General features: G+C 34.8%; 1 protein-coding gene across 2 annotated transcripts in view; it reads right to left on the bottom strand.

Moving 5' to 3' along the window:
- Positions 1-972: 972 nt before the first annotated feature.
- The window catches only part of LOC138315200 (Wilms tumor protein 1-interacting protein homolog), a 38,734-nt gene continuing 18,662 nt past the window's right edge, over positions 973-21,044 (bottom strand). Inside the window, exons 5-9 of one of the 2 annotated variants that reach the window (XM_069256023.1) lie at positions 19,645-19,775; positions 12,831-12,882; positions 9,636-9,704; positions 8,966-8,999; positions 6,987-7,088 (exon numbers count right to left, since the gene is read on the bottom strand). In XM_069256023.1, coding sequence (XP_069112124.1) covers positions 8,991-8,999; positions 9,636-9,704; positions 12,831-12,882; positions 19,645-19,775 — 261 coding nt within the window. In that variant the 3' untranslated portion in view covers positions 6,987-7,088; positions 8,966-8,990. Of the gene's footprint in view, positions 7,089-8,965; positions 9,000-9,635; positions 9,705-12,830; positions 12,883-19,644; positions 19,776-21,044 lie in introns of both variants that reach the window. The other variant, XM_069256021.1, reaches the window with a different exon arrangement.

Raw genomic sequence — 21,044 nt, 5'->3', positions numbered from 1 at the left:
CAGAAATTTAGGACTTGATTAAGTGATCTGTCCCTTTACCATTTATCTTTCTGGATTTCCCTAAATATCTATAATATCATTCTTACCTTGGGGTGATAATTATAAGTTATCCAATACACGTGTACTGATTTATCTTAAAATTTGATAATGTTGTTTCTCACACAAAAAAGGTTGTTATAGAAGGTTTACACCTGTATATCCTAAACTTACAAACAATGTCAAGTCATAAAGGGATTACCAGACTGACCTTTGACCTCACAAGGTTAGAAACAGGTCAATGGTTTGACCCTTAATACAGGTTGTATTTTTATTTCAAATGACTCCTCGGTATAACATGTTGATGGAATGTAAATAAATTAATTAATGCTAATTGTTGTCCAGGGATCCATGCCCTAATACAAGTGAGTGACCACAAACAAGACAACAAAATATTCATGTATGCATATATTCAAATATTCACTAGTTTTTACAGCTAGACACGGACAGATCTACAGATGTAAGAAAAACAAATATACACTAAAATATATGTAGTTCTTAGATTATAACGAAAACCAGAAGTAGAATACATATCCCCATTTTGTAGGCCTTTTAACTATTGACTATAGAAAATTTAAAGATTAAAAGTCGACTTGACCCCTGTGACCTTAAATAAACTTGGTAGATCTTCATCCCAGCATTCTATAGGCCTAAAATCAGATATGTAAGCCTCTTCGTTATTGGCACTGTTACCCGTAAAAAGATTTACCCCTATTTGACCCTGTGAGCTTGAATGAAGGTAAACATCATTCATTTCAATAGAATTGGTAGCCCTTCATCCTTGCATTCAACATGCCTACTGTCTCTGAATCAATAAAGATTTTTTTTGGGGAAAAACATTGGGGTAAGTTGACACCAGACAACCAACACTGCACTGTATGGCATAAACCCATCTGCTCTTCAGACAGATGAGCTAATAACAATAAAATACCAAGATTATTTTCTGTTTTTATTCATCTTCAGCAAAATATCTACCCTTCATATTGGTGAATCAATATTTCATAAATAAAGCTAAACGAAGCAGCCAACATAACCGACTTGCTGTAACATCAAGCAGCCACCATATTGGACTTGCTGTAACATCAAGCAGCCACCATATTGGACTTGCTGTAACATCAAGCAGCCACCATATTGGACTTGCTGTAACATCAAGCAGCCACCATATTGGACTTGCTGTAACATCAAGCAGCCACCATATTGGACTTGCTGTAACATCAAGCAGCCACCATATTGGACTTGCTGTAACATCAAGCAGCCACCATATTGGACTTGCTGTAACATCAAGCAGCCACCATATTGGACTTGCTGTAACATCAAGCAGCCACCATATTGGACTTGCTGTAACATCAAGCAGCCACCATATTGGACTTGCTGTAACATCAAGCAGCCACCATATTGGACTTGCTGTAACACCAGTCAGCCAACATAACCGACTTGCTGTAACATCAAGCAGCCACCATATTGGACTTGCTGTAACATCAAGCAGCCACCATATTGGACTTGCTGTAACATCAAGCAGCCACCATATTGGACTTGCTGTAACATCAAGCAGCCACCATATTGGACTTGCTGTAACATCAAGCAGCCACCATATTGGACTTGCTGTAACACCAGTCAGTCAACATAACCGACTTGCTGTAACATCAAGCAGCCACCATATTGGACTTGCTGTAACACCAGTCAGTCAACATAGGAGACTTGCTGTAACAAAACATGTTTTTTTTACAAACACACTAGGCACATAAACACACAAAGAAGGAAAATCAGTGAATTACAGGCATATTCACATACAACAGCTGTAACTAGGTATATGTTTTGGTCTCGCTCTTTGTTTAGTTTTTAATGTTATCAAAGATTTAAATTATCCAGTTTTGCAATCTTTAGAATAAAGATATAAGTGTACAAATGTTTTGTTTTAACTTTTATTTTCTACAAAACCGAGACAAAAATACTATTTTCAAGTTCAAGGTGATTTTAATTGTTGAATGTGATCTACACATAACAATATGAAGAAGTTTGAATCACATCTTTTTCTGAACACATAAGGAGGACAAAAATATTAAGTCCGACAAAACAATTAATTCTGAGGATCAAGTTACTAGATGAATTTCAGAAGTGGAAAAGGGAAAAAATTACAGGAATGTTTCAGAGGCAGTCAAATTTAGTCTCAGAAATAAAACATGTAGCAAGAATCTAACAGGCAACAGAACTAACACAACCATAGTTTAATTTCTCACCATTCATGGGAGATATGATATAACAGCAATTGGTTTCCATGGTAATCACAGTTCAAAGCTGTGGTGTGGATCTCTATAGATAGCACCACTTGTGGAGACCTACACCACACATAACCAGTAAATGGACCTACTAAGTCCAGCTCTCTTCCACCCAAACTTTACCTATAAAACAACCCATAGTGTACAGAAAACTTTACTGTGCCAAGACAGCAAAACTGAAAGGTCCAAAATTATTTGGAATCTCTTTTGTAGTTTGATCAACTTCAGATTATCACTTCCCAAACAAGATTTCAGCTCTGGTAGTAAGAAATTTCACGAGATTACTTCTATGATATTAGTTTAACCAGATTGGTGCAGTTTAATTTAGCTAATAATACTGCTATTTCTTGTCAAAAGATGAGAGATGAAATATTAAGTCTACATATAAAGAGCATGTGACATTAAATACACCAAAAGAATATTTCAAAATTTTTAATTTTTCAATTTCATCTCATTTAAACTGAAATGTACACGGATGAGAAAGACATGTTGAACTACACCTCCTTACTTTCCATCTCCATCCTCCTCCTAATTAGTTGGGTATATAAATAAGACTTGCCACATTCTACACACATAATATCTCTACAGGAACAGTGTAACAGTTTACAAATTGCATGACATATCAATCACACATTTACAGATATAGGAAATTTTACAACAAGCACTTATATTAACAAAGCAAACAAATAACCAATATTTAAACATTGTTCATAAGAACACATTATCAAACATTAAAATATTAACAAACATTGTCAGATCTCGACAGCTCGGATGAATGATTACTAATACTGACTGTATAGTGTGAGCAGCCTGTACATATACAGACAGAACACTAAATGGTACTGAACGACGAGGGGCATCTCTATAATATAATATCGTATAAAGAATGGTCAGACCTCCAACATACCAGTGATCAGGCGACTAAGTACAGAAGTGTGAAATAACTGAACAGATATCAACAACAAAAGCTACAGGTATATATTATATTGTGATGACGTCATCCCCTATATATTGCCTTTGATGAAAAAAATTCAAAATGAATAATTCATCAACGTTGATTGCTTTTAGTAAGTAAAACTTTACAGAGGTACATTACACAAGTTCTGCCAGGTAAATCTGGATAAGTGTCTATAAATACACCTAATTGTGTAAACTGTTACTGGTATGCAACAGCAGTTTAATGTGAAATAATGTGGATTTTTTTGCAGTTGTGTATAATGCGAAAACTGTGTATGCTGCTATATGAAATGGAACATGCAGATATGAAATGTATATGATGATTCGCCGGTATATCTCATCAACTGCACAATCAGGAGATATGTTCATTATTACATTATGACAGTGTGCGAATTCACATTCACAATGCTACTAACAAGTCGTCAATGATTCTAGAGTCTAATTCAAACATATCCTGTAAATGACAGCCGTAAAGTGCTAATGGATGCTTTTTTGAATATTGGTTCACGATTCTGTGTCATCAAGTAAAAGGATCAATGCTTATGAATTTACATGTTGATCATTTGTACTAATATGTATGTTCATGGGTTTGTAAATATTATTGGCAGTGTATGAATCAAGTTCAAGGGACTGTCCATAAAATTGATATAATGAAACTGAATGGCGAGAGACATTTCACATTAGAAGTGACTAGACATTTTCAAATTCTAAAGAACGAGAATATTTTTTATTTATGTGTGTTATATGAAGTAACATAATTAATCTTTAATGCACGTGGATTCAGTTTGACAAACTTTTTATATTGAATCATTTTAATGTTTCCTGGCAAATAATCTTTCTTTTATATATATCTCACTAAAATGTAGTGCAACAGTGGTTCTAGTAGGACTTGTAGATAATCAGCAAGGACTAGAAGCAAGTGGAAGGGAAGCGTGGGTGTTGTGTGAGAAGAGGGATTTACACAGGCTAATGGGGACACATAGGTATATCAATGATAGAACAACAAGGGCTGTAGGGGGTGAAGCTAACTGTAGAACAAAATAAAACAAAATCAACTTGTAAACAACAAAGTAGAGACAGATTCAAACTGAATAACAAAAACAAACTTACAACATAGAACAGAAAATCTTCTACTGCAAAACATAAATTGATACTGCTGACACATATATAGATCATCACAATTTAACAAAATATTTCACAGGCATTGATACAAGCAATCTAAAATGTCTATATACGGTACATAAGTTTGCACTGTGCCACTGAATCGGGATATGTTTAAGTTTCATCAATCTAGCCGATACAGTTTAACGCCTGTTAAGTAGCTACAAACAATTTTAACCAAAATATACTCATCATCTATCATTCAATTGGATTTTATAAAGGTATTTCATTTTTAACATCTATTTTACTCAAAAGATTTTAAGACCAAATATGATTACCGTAAGTACACAATGAAACAATCATTCCACTGGCACCCCATCTTACAGATTACCATTACACAAGCACTCTACCGTAGTTACATTGTTTCTCAGATCAATTGTTTTCATTCTAAATAATACACAGTTATTGTAAAGAGTAATCAATTCAATGAAAATCCTAAATATATCAATATAAAGTATAAATACATGCAGCTGTTTTGATGTTTTTGAAATAAATCAAACTGAAAAACTATTATGCAAAATCTTAAAGTGAACGGTCGGGCAAGGATGGCTAAAGTCGGTAAAAATGGTGTGCATGTATCCAGTATAATTTCTGATGAAATGGAAAAATAAAATCTCTCGTCAAAATCCGTCTGCGTACGAAGAAATTAATTTAAAGTATGGAAATTTTTAAAACGTCCTCCCGGCTCACTATGTCCGTGGTTACATTTCCACGCAGCCTCGCTTTCAATGCTTTCAACGTTTCTTTACTTTTATGGTCAGAACTGGGAAACTAAGCAGAACTTGACCGTCGTATTAATATGTGAGAACTTTTGGAAGGCCAATGAACGCATTTAGACTGGTTTTCTTTGCCCGACTATTCACTTTAAGAAATCATTTTTAATTACATATACATGTAACATAAAAGGGTGTTTAAGATTTTCAGCAAGTGTCATTTTAATATTATAAGTGAAAGTAAGCCCATTTGTATCTGTCTCATAGAAAAGTATTTCAAAACTAAAAAGATTTAAACAGACTTTTAACAGAAAATGAACATTTCTAAGGCAGTTTAATGTGGTTATCTTCCAAGATAATAATTATTGCAATTTAACTAAAAGGAAAAAATTGATTCTTATCAAAATATTTATGCAATCTAACAATATGACTGGTCATAGCATATATAACCTTGATATTTTTAACACCTCCAAATATCCTTAACATGTCTAGTGTTTCTTGAAATAGGACAAAATGTCCCCCACATGAAAATAACTAGCTATATTTGTTAGCTGATTTTCTATCTACCTGGTACACATATAGTGACAATCATTACTAGCTGTATCTACTAATCCTGATCTATGTGGATAGTATGGTACATACAGCCCCGGAATATCTAAATAGAAAAGTATTGCAATTATAAAACACCAGACTGTCGGAATAGACAGTCGATATACCCTGACAGCTCATCAAAAAACAACGTTAATAAGCGAATACTGTATTGATCAAATATACGAGTTACATATGTCCAAAAATTTTCTAATTGTGCATCAATAAATATATCAATAAAATCAAAAACAGTGTAAAAGTTTATAAGATATTTCAGAACTTTGAATAATATTAAGCTTCAATCATGAATCAGAAATGGAATAATAAACAATGAGACATTTTTGTAAATGACCCCAATTAAAACCTTAGCACATACCCATCTGATATGGTGATAATTGTAATTTTGAGGAGACGAAGATACAGCATCATCATGTTGTTATGAAGCAGTCTGCTCATGGTTTAAAATGTCTAATTAGTGATTCCAATAAATTAATAAACATTCATCAAAGCTGCCTTTACAGTCATGATTACAACAAAACAGCACAAATTTAATTCTTAAGCATTCAAAGATAAAGGTAAGTTAGCACTATCGAATTGGTACAAAATCTGCAACAGAAAGGAATTATCTAGAAATGCATTTGAGATTATAAGCAAGAATGCTACAAATTAAAAAAAAATGACTGATTCATATTTAAATATCTGACAAACATACCAGGTATTTTAAAAGATTGGCAACTAGGTTGAAGAAAAATATTGCTTTGTATTATTGATGAAAACCTGTGGATGAGCAATATTTCTACTCTTAAAAAAATGATATGAACATTGACGATGAGATTATAATGATGACGAGCTACAAGTCGGTGATCTGGTAGCGTGTAGCGGCATGCTTGGCGGGAGGAACTTGTGGAGCCGGTTGTTGTGGGTAAGGGCTAGATCCACGGTACTGATTGCCACCATAGTCAACATAGCCTACACCGTTCTGTGTAGGCTTGTGGGTGGGGGTCGAGGGACCACTATTACACCCAGACACACTTGGAGACTGACTAGCAGGTCCATATAAATCCCTTGGAACTATTTGTGGTTCTTTCTCCTGTGGAAAAGCAGGATCTGACTGTGACCCAGTGGGGTGGGGGTAGGATTCCAGCGACGCAGGCATAATGGCAATGCTGTCACGCTGTTTCCCACTAGCGTCACGATAGAGTTTATTCTGAATGTTGTGTGTGTACGGATCTATGTAGAAAGTCTCGTCCGGATACTGCTGGGAAAGTCGCTGTATGTGACACATGTGACAGAACAGGTGGTCCTCTAGAGGGTAGCACCGTTTGTCTGGTTCATCCGTCAACTGGATACCACAGTCCTGTCAAAGAGACAACATTATACGGTTATAGACAATCATACAAGCTTCTATAAACAGTTCATGATTAATTAAATGATAGTGGTAATATCCTAATTAGTCAATGATATTAGAATTCTGTCTTTAACTTTGGCACTTTTCAAATGGTTTTCATCTGGTCCTAAATGTGTTGCAGAACTCATTCTATTATATTTCTCTTTTTCATTTTTCTTTTTGTCCAAATCCTTCTCCTTCCGAGATATAGATCAATATGTCATTTTCGTTGTTAAATATGTTGAAAGCTTGGTTGACTGCATCAGTACTCATGCATTGATGAGGTGCACAGCAAACGGGTTATGTACGATGGCAGTGTTATATATGTGTGTACGGACCATCTAACCCCCTCCATGCATTGACTGATATTTTACACATACATGTAGTTGCCTACAGTATATATCTATGTGTCCATTTGTTAAGTGCACTCAAGCCTTTGAATGTCCTTCGCTCCTTCTGAGATAAAACCGTTTACTTCCATGCAGAAATTAAGGCAAACCTAAAGTTTCAAATATAAAAGAGGAACCCCAAGTGCAGCTCTAGTTCTAATGTTCGAAGAGAATCTAAATACTGTGTCAAAAGCTTTAGTTTTGTAAGACGATACCTGTATACAAGCTAAAGCAGTGATACTTAATTTAGTACTGAATGAATGAAATGTCTGCAAGACATGGCTACCCCTCTTCCAAAAGAAGTCAGAATAGGACAAGGCGCAAAGCAATAGGATGAGAATGGCCTGGGTTCTACAAATGTACGATATGACCTTCAGACAGGTTTTTAAGGTTGCGTGTCAAGATCTAACCAATATATGGGATGAGAATACCAGTTAATTGTATAGACAATGAAGGAATGTAGATACCTTTTACTATACAGATTGGTGACTTATCAAAGAAATAATCTAAATTGTTTTAAAAGTATGACAAAGGTCCTCCATAATAAACGACAGCAATGCATAATTTAAAAGAATAGTAATTATCAATGTGTACTTATCCATATCAGTGTTATCTTAATTAACTTAGGAAAATTCTATATGTTGAGTGAGAGGAACTAAAATAAAATACACAAATGATGGGAAACTCATTGTCATACACCAAATCTACACATGTACATGAGGATCGGCAAGGACTATTCTCTACGAGGATTTACAACAGAAGGGGACTGAAAATAACACAACAATAGGGTATTAAATATGATACGGGGACAGAGGGAAGGGAAAACAGGTAAATCAAGAAATATTAAAGAGAAAATGAACTACAGTGACAAGTTATATATGTAATATATAGGATATACATGTCCAGCAGGTTCACCAATGTATAAAACACCCAAATCACCAACATACCCCGCAACACAACACCAAATAACCCCAGCTAAGTCATCAGACCCATTTATATACAGTAAATACAGTTAACAGTGGATAACAATAGATTAATTATATTAATAGTGCAGTCAGGCCATTACAGCAGCACTTGGAATTAAAGCTTTTTGATGCTGAAAATACCTTTCTTATAAACTATACTTTTTTTAAAAGTTCTTACTCTTTCATAAACCATACTTTGATTTTCAGTTCTTAATTTTTCTAATAATGAACAGCTTGTAACATTCTTGATATTTATAGCAATGTAATATACATGTATTTCACATATTTTCAAGCTATGAATTACATTAAGAGATGTTCTTTAATAATCTTATGAAAACAAGTTTTCTTCATAATTTATACTATGAATCTACAATGATACTCCCATGCCTGGTGAATTATAAGGAATTGAATGGAGTAACAAAAATTGCAAAAATGAATATAATTGTAACTGAAGCACAAACAAAAGGCTACATATATCACAAAACGAGCTTACTGTCAAAACATCTACCAGGCCTCCATTACTTTGTCTGTGGAAGCAAAACAAAACCAAATCAACGTGAGAAGGGGATGTACCGGTGCCTCCCAGCACATGCATAAGGTGTGTATAGGGTACTCATTACAGGTACACAAATCCAAAATAAGCTCCTTAAGGAAACAGGTAACTGCAGGATATATGGCTGACTGGTAGTGCAATGTGGGATTGAGGGAAGGCAATATCAAAGTAACAATTATACTACACGTCAAATTTGAGACAATATCATATCAGTGTTCTCACTAAGTTTTAAGATAACTTTTTGATATTTTGGAGGTGTTCAATCTGTTTAAGCTGTTATCAAAAAACGGCCATTCAAATTGATGAAAAGAAATTACTTTGATTAACATTTTTTTAATGAGAACACTGAAATGTACGTACATTACTTCAAATCAATGGTGATACATGGTAGGTCAATTCAGCTGTGTACAATTAAGTGTAATATCTGATTATGGTACAAATATATAAATCTGAATAAAGGGAAGCTAACTAAATTGTTTAACCAAAGATTGGTGCAGAAACTTTCTTCCACCATTTCTTCCGACGCCCACCAGACTGAGTTTGTCGGAGACTGAACCTGTCAATAAATGTAATGTCAATAAATGTTTGGCGATACAAATGTACTACTTACCTCACAATGATAACAGTCGACGTGGAAATCTTTGTCCATAGATACAACACGTACAGTCTCCTCCGTACCCTGTAATACAAAAGGTTATATTTCTTTGTTAGATACAAATTATCTCCCCTTGTTCAAGAAAATTTTCTTTAATACATCAAATCTTATTTTAAGTGAAATATTTCCGTTGTTTGATCATTACTTGTCTAGAAACATTCTATATAGCAATGTATGAAGTATAATGTTAGTTATCTCCCTTTAATTAAATGTCTTTCAAAAAAAGTATAACTAATGCATGAAACTACTATAGACATTATATTTTCTTCATAACTATTTAAATATAACTTATTGAATTAAATAAGGCTTTGAACATTTTTATGTTTGAAACCACTGGGATTGATGATGACTAATACATTAATGAAAATTGTGAAAAATGACAAAGACATACAGCCTCATACTAGATATTGAATTCTTTCCTTAGGAGAAAGTTTTGATATCTTTCTTTAAAAAATTGCTATGCATCATGTATTTTCAAATAAAAAACACTTGAGGACCATTATTATGTCTTATGTATTTAACAACTTTTCATTATATTGAAACTTGTTTATAAGATTTTATGAGAACTGTGATAAATCTAAATTCTGTCCATTACAATGGTACACTGTGGAAGCTGGTACACAGACTAAGGTTTAATGCCTGTCGTTCACATACATCAATTATATACTCAATCATACAGTCTGTACATTAGCAAGGCAGAGCACTTCATCCTGAATTATGTTGTTAAGTCTCAAATGTATTTATAAGTTACACCATAAAGATTTCATCATTGAAACTTCACTTTGCCTTTAAAAGGTAAAATATATCCTTAGAAGTTACTCTTATTAAGATTATGGCCCCATTATATTTCTTTTATGTCTCCTATTATACTCAGCTCAATTTTTATTTCTTTTGCAACACGAAACGTTAATTACATGTCATATTTTTTAATTCCATTTTTAAGCATCTTGACTTTTTAAGATTTATGTTCTATGCTTCAATGCATATATGCATGCTAATGGCAATATTGCTATATATACACTAAATGCATTATTACTTCAGTGAAATTCCACGAATGAAAGGTTTTTACTAAACAAGAGATCCCAGAGGGATCTTGGCGCCCACCAAAGAATGATCTATGTCTGACAACAGAAAGAGGGATCTTTTCCCTGCTTTTCAAACTTTTACTACATACTATATATGAACCTTGAGAAAGATCTTTTCAGTACTTTCTGAGATATGTAGCAGTAACAAACTTCAATTATCAAAATTCAAGATGGCTACCTGTCGATCATCTTGCTGACCGATCTGTCCCAAAATGCAATATGCACAACTAGGGTCGTAGGGGAACCTACATATAAAATTTGAGAAAGATTCCTTCAGTACTTTCTGGGAAATAGTGTTAACAAACTTTAACTATCAAAATCCAAGATGGCCGCCAGTCGGCTATCTTGTTGACCGATCACTCCCAAAATGCAAATATGCACAACAAGGGTTCAAGGGGAACATGCATATGAAATTTGAGAGAGATCCCTTCAGTACTTTCTGAGAAATAGCGGTAACAAACTTTAACTATCAAAATCCAAGATGGCCGTCAGTCGGTCGGCCATCTTGTTGACTGATTGGTCCCAAAATGCAATATGCACAACTAGGGCCCTAGGGGAACCTATATATGAAATTTGAGAAAGATCCCTTCAGTACTTTCTGGGAAATAGCGGTAACAAACTTTAACTATCAAAATCCAAGATGGCCGCCGGTCGGCCATCATTGTTGACCGATTGGTCCCAAAATGCAATATGCACAACTAGGGCCCTAGGAGAACCAACATATGATATTTGAGAAAGATCCCTTAAGTACTTTCTGAGAAATAGCGGTAACAAACTTTAACTATCAAAATCCAAGATGGCCGCCAGTCGGCCATCTTGTTGACCGATCTGTCCCAAAATGCAATATGCACAACTAGGGCCCTAGGAGAACCAACATATGAAATTTGAGAAAGATCCCTTCAAAACTTTCTGAGAAATAGCGGTAACAAACTTTAACTATCAAAATCCAAGATGGCCGCCAGTCGGCCATCTTGTTGACCGATTGGTCCCAAAATGCAATATGCACAACTAGGGCCCTAGGAGAACCAACATATGAAATTTGAGAAAGATCCCTTCAAAACTTTCTGAGAAATAGCGGTAACAAACTTTAACTATCAAAATCCAAGATGGCCGCCAGTCGGCCATCTTGTTGACCGATTGGTCCCAAAATGCAATATGCACAACTAGGGCCCTAGGAGAACCAACATATGAAATTTGAGAAAGATCCCTTCAAAACTTTCTGAGAAATAGCGGTAACAAACTTTAACTATCAAAATCCAAGATGGCCGCCAGTCGGCCATCTTGTTGACCGATTGGTCCCAAAATGCAATATGCACAACTAGGGCCCTAGGGGAACCTACATGTGAAATTTGAGACAGATCCCTTAAGTACTTTCTGAGAAATAGCGGTAACAAACTTTAACTATCAAAATCCAAGATGGCCGCCAGTCGGCCATCTTGTTGACCGATTGGTCCCAAAATGCAATATGCACAACTAGGGCCCTAGGGGAACCTACATGTGAAATTTGAGAAAGATCCCTTCAAAACTTTCTGAGAAATAGCGGTAACAAACTTTAACTATCAAAATCCAAGATGGCCGCCAGTCGGCCATCTTGTTGACCGATTGGTCCCAAAATGCAATATGCACAACTAGGGCCCTAGGGGAACCTACATGTGAAATTTGAGAAAGCTCCCTTCTGTACTTTCTGAGAAATAGCGGTAACAAGAATTGTTAACGGACGGACGGACGGACGGAAGGACGGACGGACGGACGGACGGAAGGACGGACGGACGACGGACCACGGACGAAAGGCGATTTGAATAGCCCACCATCTGATGATGGTGGGCTAAAAAAGCCAATTTCAGTGTGTTATATCTTAACCATAATATTTGTATACTATACACACATCCTTCAACTTCACCCACCATTGTTGTCTAATAAAGAATTCAGAAGAATATCAATGTCCCTAGGAATTCAGATCACAGCTTCTTCAACAATTAAAAAAAACATATGCTCCCCCCCTCTCTCTCCACAAATAGCGTCACTTTAACAACATATGTATCAGGTGTGACAATGAGAGACTTACCTCCACAGGTGTGATAGCCTGGCCACATGCTGCACATTTAGGTGCATACACCCTGTAAATATACAATAAATATCATTACTACAGCAGTAGACTCAACAATATATGATATACAAAGATGAAAAGAAGTACAAGTATCATAGAATGAATTTGTTACTATTGACACGGGTAAGAATTACTGTAAAGGTATCAGCTTAGGATACTGTAATTATATAATAGCATAGGATATATGGAATTAGGTGAACAGCTGGTATTCATCATTTTAGAAATAAGATATCAAATATTATGAAACAATACAATAAATACTGGTGATTTGCATCCGTAGAAGTTACAAGTACCTGGTAAATAATGTTTTATTTGTCATACTGGTTATATTGATGATACATATATATTCATTTTATTTGGGTATTCGTTGATAAAAGTATTTTCAGGGATAAGTGTATGTCTAGAAATACACATATTTAAAAAGAGATACAAAAGTTTCCTGTATTTAACCCACAAATAAGTTCATAGAAATACAAGTACTGTATTCAAAGCCATACAAACTTACAAATATTCATAGGGAAAATTGTATTCAATGATATATGTACTTAAAGAGAAACAATATGTATTCATTATGTAGACATATATGTATTAGTAGATATAAATTTTTGTTTTCATTTGTTGACAAATCCAAATGTTGTTAGTATATGACTTGACAGATGGAATCAGAACATCCGACTCAAAGGTCGGGAGAGGTCAGCTCTGAAGAACAAGCCCCTATACAAAATACCTCCTAGTCTGAACCACATATAATTATCACATTAAATCCAACCTGACTCATGCTAATTCATTAGCCTGACCTAACATGTGTCCCAGAGGCCTCAGAAATATCTCAACAATTCACAACCACAACATGTCACAAATAACACGATTAACCAGAACAGCAACTCTAAACAAAGGACAAAAAACAGGATGCCCGGATTCCAAATTATTAAATCTGAATTCCTTTTACTATCCCTTTCCTCCTATGGTTCACTGATTATTTTAAAGTTTAAAGTACATCAAACTCATATACTTCCATTTAAAACATGACTCATCCGCCTTAGATGTATATATAAAGGTATTTATAAGCTTGACATAAAGACACATTAGATCATTTGTCAATTTTCCTTTACAAATATCAATAAAAATTATAAATACATGTATATACATGTGATTTATTTCTGCAGGTATTTCATCAGACAAAAAAAAATACCATTTATTTGTAGTTTTACATACAAAACCTACACAAATATCTCTCAAGTCTTAAATGTCATATTCCCCAAAACGATCTGAGTCACCAAAAAATTCCTAAATAATATTACCAAGAGTTTATAATAAGTAACATTGACACAAAACCACTGGAATGTCTTTTGGACAGGTGCAAACAATCACATTATGAAATGGGATTGTTTTAAATAAAAGCTGAAGTCATTAGGGAAATATTTCTTTTGTTTTCTACATTTTGTACATTGCATCACTTGTATATATAAGGCCGCCATGTTCAACATGCCCAGCTGTGGGTATAACCTTTATTCACGACAAATCTAATTAAATCTTTACCTTGTAAATAAAAATCGCTGGGATCATAAAACATGAGATGTACCACGTAACCCGTTGAAAATGGAATGTCATTGTGTTCCCTGTCATTAAGTCATCTTTTAACACTATTTTACAGATATGTGATACGCAGTGCATTATTCCAAGGTGGCTATTTAGTTTCTGGATGAACGATGAAAGATAGCCGAGCAAATATACAGGTAGAGGAATGGACAAAGACATCACAGCCTGATGATGTGATTAAGTTTCAACATTCTGATAATATTTCCTCAGAAGGTTAAGATCTTCAGTTGTGTGTAAATAAGTTCATTTAAATGGATCAGAGACTATCCAAAGCTTGGCTTGTCCTAGGGCATGTGATGTTCTGTCACAACACCTACTAAACAAGATAGAGCCAGCTCAATGTCACTGCTTCTCACTAATGATTTCCATAAATTATACATTTTTCTAAGTAAATGTATAATGAGCAAAAAATAATGTAGGAAGTCATTCATAAATTTCAACAGGCTGTAAAGGAGGATAAAACTGTATAAATCCAGTTAATAATTTCATAATTCAGAATAACTATAAAACTTCCGCAACGAAACTAACGGTACCCCGTAAGTATCTCTTAAGGCTACATGCAGACTTTTTATTGGTATTTTTTATTTATTTATTGCATCATCATTTTGTATGGTTTCTTACTTATCCATGTATATATATAAATACAGCTATCTGGAAACTTTGTCAATGATTCAATCTGTAATATGACATTTATACCTACACATTATTAATTCTATAACATCACACATTGTTCAGTAGATATATATCTTCATTAATTAGGGCCCTTTTAATAGGTCCAGTTTAAGTCAGTGCACTTGCTATCTCACGTAATTGTATTCCTGTACACACTATCAATGGGTCGACCTGTATCATTATAATCAACCTGACAAATTATAATCGCCAGAACCGACCTAGTAATTAATGTATACATTATCTAGTGTATATTTTAAAGAAATTCTATACACACAATCAATGATAGCTCCACAATTACAGTAATTCTAATTGCATTTAATCACATGAACTAATTTCAGGGAGTATCTTTGAGTGTGTCCCGATTAATAGTATAATAATTATAATCTGTACAAACCAACCCAGCTAAACTTGGTTTGAAAGGTAATGTCCCACAGGGAGACACATTTCATGTACAGTAGACCCACAATGATGATTGTCTGGAAAACTAACAACGAGAACAGATGTATATGAGAACAAAATTGATTATTGACTGTCATCAACCGGAATCCAGCAGTCCAGAAAACTTGCAATGAGTAAGGGGATGCACGTGTTCGGATTATCACGGATCCGGTACTGTAATAAATGTCCCTTAGAGAGACACATTTTGTGTGGCACATTTTCACTGGTTCCGAAGACTAATAGATGCATTCTGTGTGATTAATATCCCACATATATGGGGACATGATGACAAGAAAATATTCACATAGATAGACATCTAAATTCAAATGGTAAATGTTCAATAGGGTTTAGACTCGACACCACTCTCTAGAATATTAAAATCATTACCAAAATTTGTCTTGATAATCTTTGTCTATGCAATATGCTAGATTCTAGTTTCAAACTAGGGGGAGATAATCTAGTTATCAGAATTCTGCTGAGAAAATCTTATCACCAATTAAGGACCTGGTGGCCTTAATAGAAGTATGCAGGGTTTGTATGGTAACATGTTTTAATGTAAATGCTTCCATGTCTATGTTCATGATGATGTGTGCCTTCATTTTCACCATTGATCAATAAAATACATGGAAACTTAAAAAAATGCAAGCTTTATACCCCTTAATATTTCTTTCTGTATGCTGAAAACATTATGTCATCAGTATAATTGTATATGACAAGAGTCTCCATATATGAACATTTCAATACCTGACAGAGGTACAAGGACATACCATACAGATAAGCGTGCCAGGGGTTTATTACACTCCAAAATTACATATTAACGACTCCATAATTAAAAGAGACCAAAGAATATAGCTCCAGTCCTTGTAGAAACAGGGTAATCAAAATTACCTTTCCTAAAGTAATGGAATGCTGATTCATAATAATTCCAATACACCTGATAATCATCGAAGTGATCCAGTGTTCTATTTACATTCACTAAATGATAAACACACTATCAATTTGTAATGTCGCTGAGATTGATGTCTTATAGATGTCTTAACATAATTTTGTTGGTTATAACACATTTTCACATTAGTTTTCTGTTAATAACTTGTAAAAGTACTTATAACTCAAATAAGCATTATCTATTTCTGATCTTCCTAGCACCCAAGGTCAAGGTAAGATAACGTTTTCAATATTCCATTCATTAATTGTCAACACACTTTAATGACATTCACATATATATTCTAAGTCATAGTACTTTATGTATCTATACAAGCATCAATATGTTTACCTTTGCTCATAATATGCATGGTTGCATTGCTTAATTTATTTTTTTATTTTTCATCTGCCATAAATAGTACATCGATTCCTTCTTTGATCAAATGTTACCTGTGCTCCACTGTGATCAAATCCATAAAATCAAGGAAAAATATGGCTTGCCTTTCTTTGAACACTGTGAGATCCATGACAGAAATTTTCATAATATATTTTATACAAAACTTTCTGGAATGTATACAGTCAAACACAATTAATTATGTGTCTACCTACTAGAAATCAAATGAAAAAAGTCGCAAAATTTGCTGGAAACAACTTTGATTTCCACTAGAATTATCTGGATACATCTATCCCTCTTGATTTTGGAAAAGAAGTTGTCAAGATCCACTTCTGAAGTGATGCGCCAAACCATATAATTTGGTTAAGATTGTTTTGTTATTCTATCCGTAAAACTTTTTTGTGGGACAAGAGTTAACGGAAATCCTTTATAGTGATACTTTGAACATCGCTTTAATTCACGGACATATGAATTTATTGTTCAAGAGTGTATTATCTATTGAATTTGTAAAAGTTAAACCAGAAATCAAGTATTTTAACCTATTGTATGTTATTTAAAAAGAATCGGGACAAAGGGATGGAGACAAGTTATAACCCAAAGTTATGGTCTGTCCCCAGGTAAGGGAATGTGGTAAGTGAAGCAGTAACAATAGATCATCACTCTACATCACTATTCTTGTTTTATAACCAGCTTACCAGTTTAATCTGGTGTGAAATCCGAATCATGGCAGTATACAGTGCCCAACAAAGGGAGAGACAACAGAACTAGACTGGTGCACTGGCTATAGCTGGAGAGACAACAACAAAAATAACATGTATACAACTCAGCATGTAACTCCTTGTTAAGACAGCCAATCTCTCCTACATCAACTGGTGTCAGAGGAAAGTCAGGCATGAAAAATCTTCAGTTATAAATTGGCTGTCAAGTGATAAGTCAGTGGCCATGAAAACTCAGCCTGTCATCAGGGATAGACTCACTGTTCAGTCAAGTTAGGCAATCCCAGTGGTTTCTTTGATCTGGAACTGAAAATGGCATCACCTCTCTGTGCACAGGAGATATGGAGGTGTGAAGTTGTCAGACAGCCCCCCACTGACTGCATCACCAATATTACCATGGTCTTTATACCCCATGTGACATTCCCAATTTTCACTGACCCATGATACAACGGGCACTACTGCTCTCTACTCATACACACATTCAACAGTCCTTAGAAACAAAACTTTAGCTTACACAATTATGGGGTGGTTTTTTTCATTTTTTCTTTTCTGTAACTAAATTATTTGCAAACTGAGTTTCACTTCATTATTCCGTGATCAAATTAAGAAAATACCGAATTAAGTCTAATCTGGAAAAGCTACGATCTTATCAACCCGCTTTATACTCCGGAATTCAATGCTAGGTGACTTGTTTCAAAGGCAAAAAGCATTTTAATCTAACTAATTGTAGAGAAGTAACGTCACAGATCTATTAAATCATGGCGGAATGTCTGTACACAGTGGCGGGGGCCAACACAGTACACCTTTATCTGACCGGTACAGAATGCCTACACCTCTATAATTATCCCCGAGTCTGATAAGTGACACCATCTATCAATAGCTACCGCTGGAATGTCCCTTTTTGTCATCATCTCGACACTGTCACCATTCCCAGGGTTGTTAGCTTTAAAATTTACTTTTTAAATTTTTTAACTTTTTTTAAGGCTTAAAATATCACAAGAGTAAACATTATTTTTTAAAAGTCAATGGTATAAAGAAATGTAAGAGTTTCTCTTTAGATCTATGATACAATATAACTATACCTAGCATACATTTAATAACTTTACACATAAAACCTGTCATCATTTTGAATATGGGTATAAATGAATCGAGCAGTGGTGCAACCCCTCGAGGATCGGTATCCAGGTACACAACAGTTTGATACTAGCATACAGACACCAGGGGCCTTTTCCAAAAGCGATCTCTCAACATGTCTCACAAAAACCTTGGATAAAATCGACACAGTCAAGTCAGCAAACAAATCACTACTCATTACATTTGTAGACTAACCAGATTATTCCATAGAGAATCAAATGATATATTTCTAATTTAAGAACACCATCCTATTACCAAAGATATCACTGTGCTGATAAAACTGTTCATTCAATATAGTACAACCACAAAGGGTCACAACAAAACGGCATGCTTTTTATCAAACACAAGAGGAAGTTAAACAATGAGTCATTCGCCTAAAATCCAACCGTACAATCAAAAGATTAGCAATACTGCCACCCTTAAATCACTTTCTTTTTTAACAGGTCATGAACCAACTATATTTATCACGACTGCCGGGCGCATACCAACAACACAGTAGAGACGTTTCAGCAACAGATATAGAGTTGAACAAAACAGCAGGAAAACATTGAAACTGTATAAAATATAATTTTTATGAGGAAATCGAAAGCAAATAGTTGTCAAACTCTGAACTGCTTTCAGTTGGCAATTATTGGCTGATGAATGTGAGCTTGATGATGCATATATATCTCAAATTCGCCTATGTTCAGCTTGCACTTTTTATAAAAATAACATCAAGCAATCATGCTCCTTTTAAAAGTCACACAATTATTGGTAAAAATGGAACATAAATTTCAATGTCCATCATTTTATATCATAATACCAAGATGTTGGCAGTTATGATCATAAACCTGAGCATAGCATCACTGAGCATAGTAGATGGTTATGGGGCTGTAGTGTTAAAATAGAGTATGTTTACCTGTGATAGTCTGTAATACAGTAGATTTTGTTGTCTACGTCTATTGTAAAAGGAACACCATCTAGACAGTCATTACAAACACAGCATCGGAAACAGCCAGGGTGGTAGGATTTACCCATTGCTTGAAGGATCTGCAAATCACAAGAGTTCAATTTGATCATTCTTATTTTACACCTTTCTATTTAGTAAGTGTCATTTAAGTGGGCAAGATAGACAAAAACCTTTCCTCAACACCTTGCAATTGCCATATCAGGGGCTTGAACTTGTTGCCTATAGATGAAGGGGTGGATCGTGGGCTAGTGATTGAATGCCAAGCAGTTTGACCATAAAGCTGCTGTGGTCCCTTATCAGTTCTTAAAGATGTTAAAGACCAAGTAATTATTACCTTGATTAAAAGACAATAATGAATTTAGGTCCATAGTACCTATAGAAACAGCTTATTGGAATTCAGAGCAGTAAAAATAAACAGATCTACACACCTATATTTACTATCTTTACTGAATGTAATTCAGTCTAAAACAAAACCAGTCTGTATTATCTATAATTAGAGTGACTAATCATTGAAATGCCCAGTAAATGGTGACTATATGACAGTGTAAGGGTTAATGTCCAACCCCTCTATACCTACAGACATATAACTTATCTGTGTGTTCACACATGCATGACTGACCCTACATGTATATCTAGACCAGCAACAATACATTACCACTAGACTGCAGCAGTGGTTAAAAAAGTCCATCTCATGCTTTTCTTATCTGACTGGAAGAAAACCGGCCATAGATTTTATTTTCAACCGGTTAACCAAAAGAAGATTTGACTACTGTACAGCCCCAGTGAATAGGTAAATGCTTTTGTTCCTCAATTTACTCAAAATTACAAAACATTACTGAAACTAATGTTTCTACACAATTATAAAGAATGCAAATGTCTGGTGTAATCTACACAGGCTATAATCTCATAGAATTAAGTTTAGCCAACATAAATGTATCTCTTTTCTTCCAAATATTCAAGAATCAGAAATTGTAAACAAAACTTTTTTGGTTTCTGTTTCTATCTTATAAAACACAATTGGGATCATGCTGGTAACCATGGCAGCTTGCCATATGTGATTCTGGCCAGTTTACATAAACAAATCTACAAAACAGTGTTGGCACATTTTGAGATTCTCCTGTGCTGTATCACTGGGGAGCCTGCCCAACCAGGCTGGACTTATTCTGTGGTGTACTCCTAGGGCCATGATTCATGTGGGACAGTGTATAACTCTGTAGTACTACTGATATCTGGCAGTACATCTGCCTCCTCACCCCTACCTCCTCCACATACACAGCTTTATTACCTGGCACATCACAGTGTGGGTGTAGACATATCATAAGATTCCACACATACGACTACCACTACTT

This window comes from Argopecten irradians, chromosome 2 (genome assembly GCF_041381155.1).
Source record: "Argopecten irradians isolate NY chromosome 2, Ai_NY, whole genome shotgun sequence".
Lineage (NCBI taxonomy): Eukaryota > Metazoa > Mollusca > Bivalvia > Pectinida > Pectinidae > Argopecten > Argopecten irradians.
This window is presented reverse-complemented; position numbering and strand designations above follow the sequence as displayed.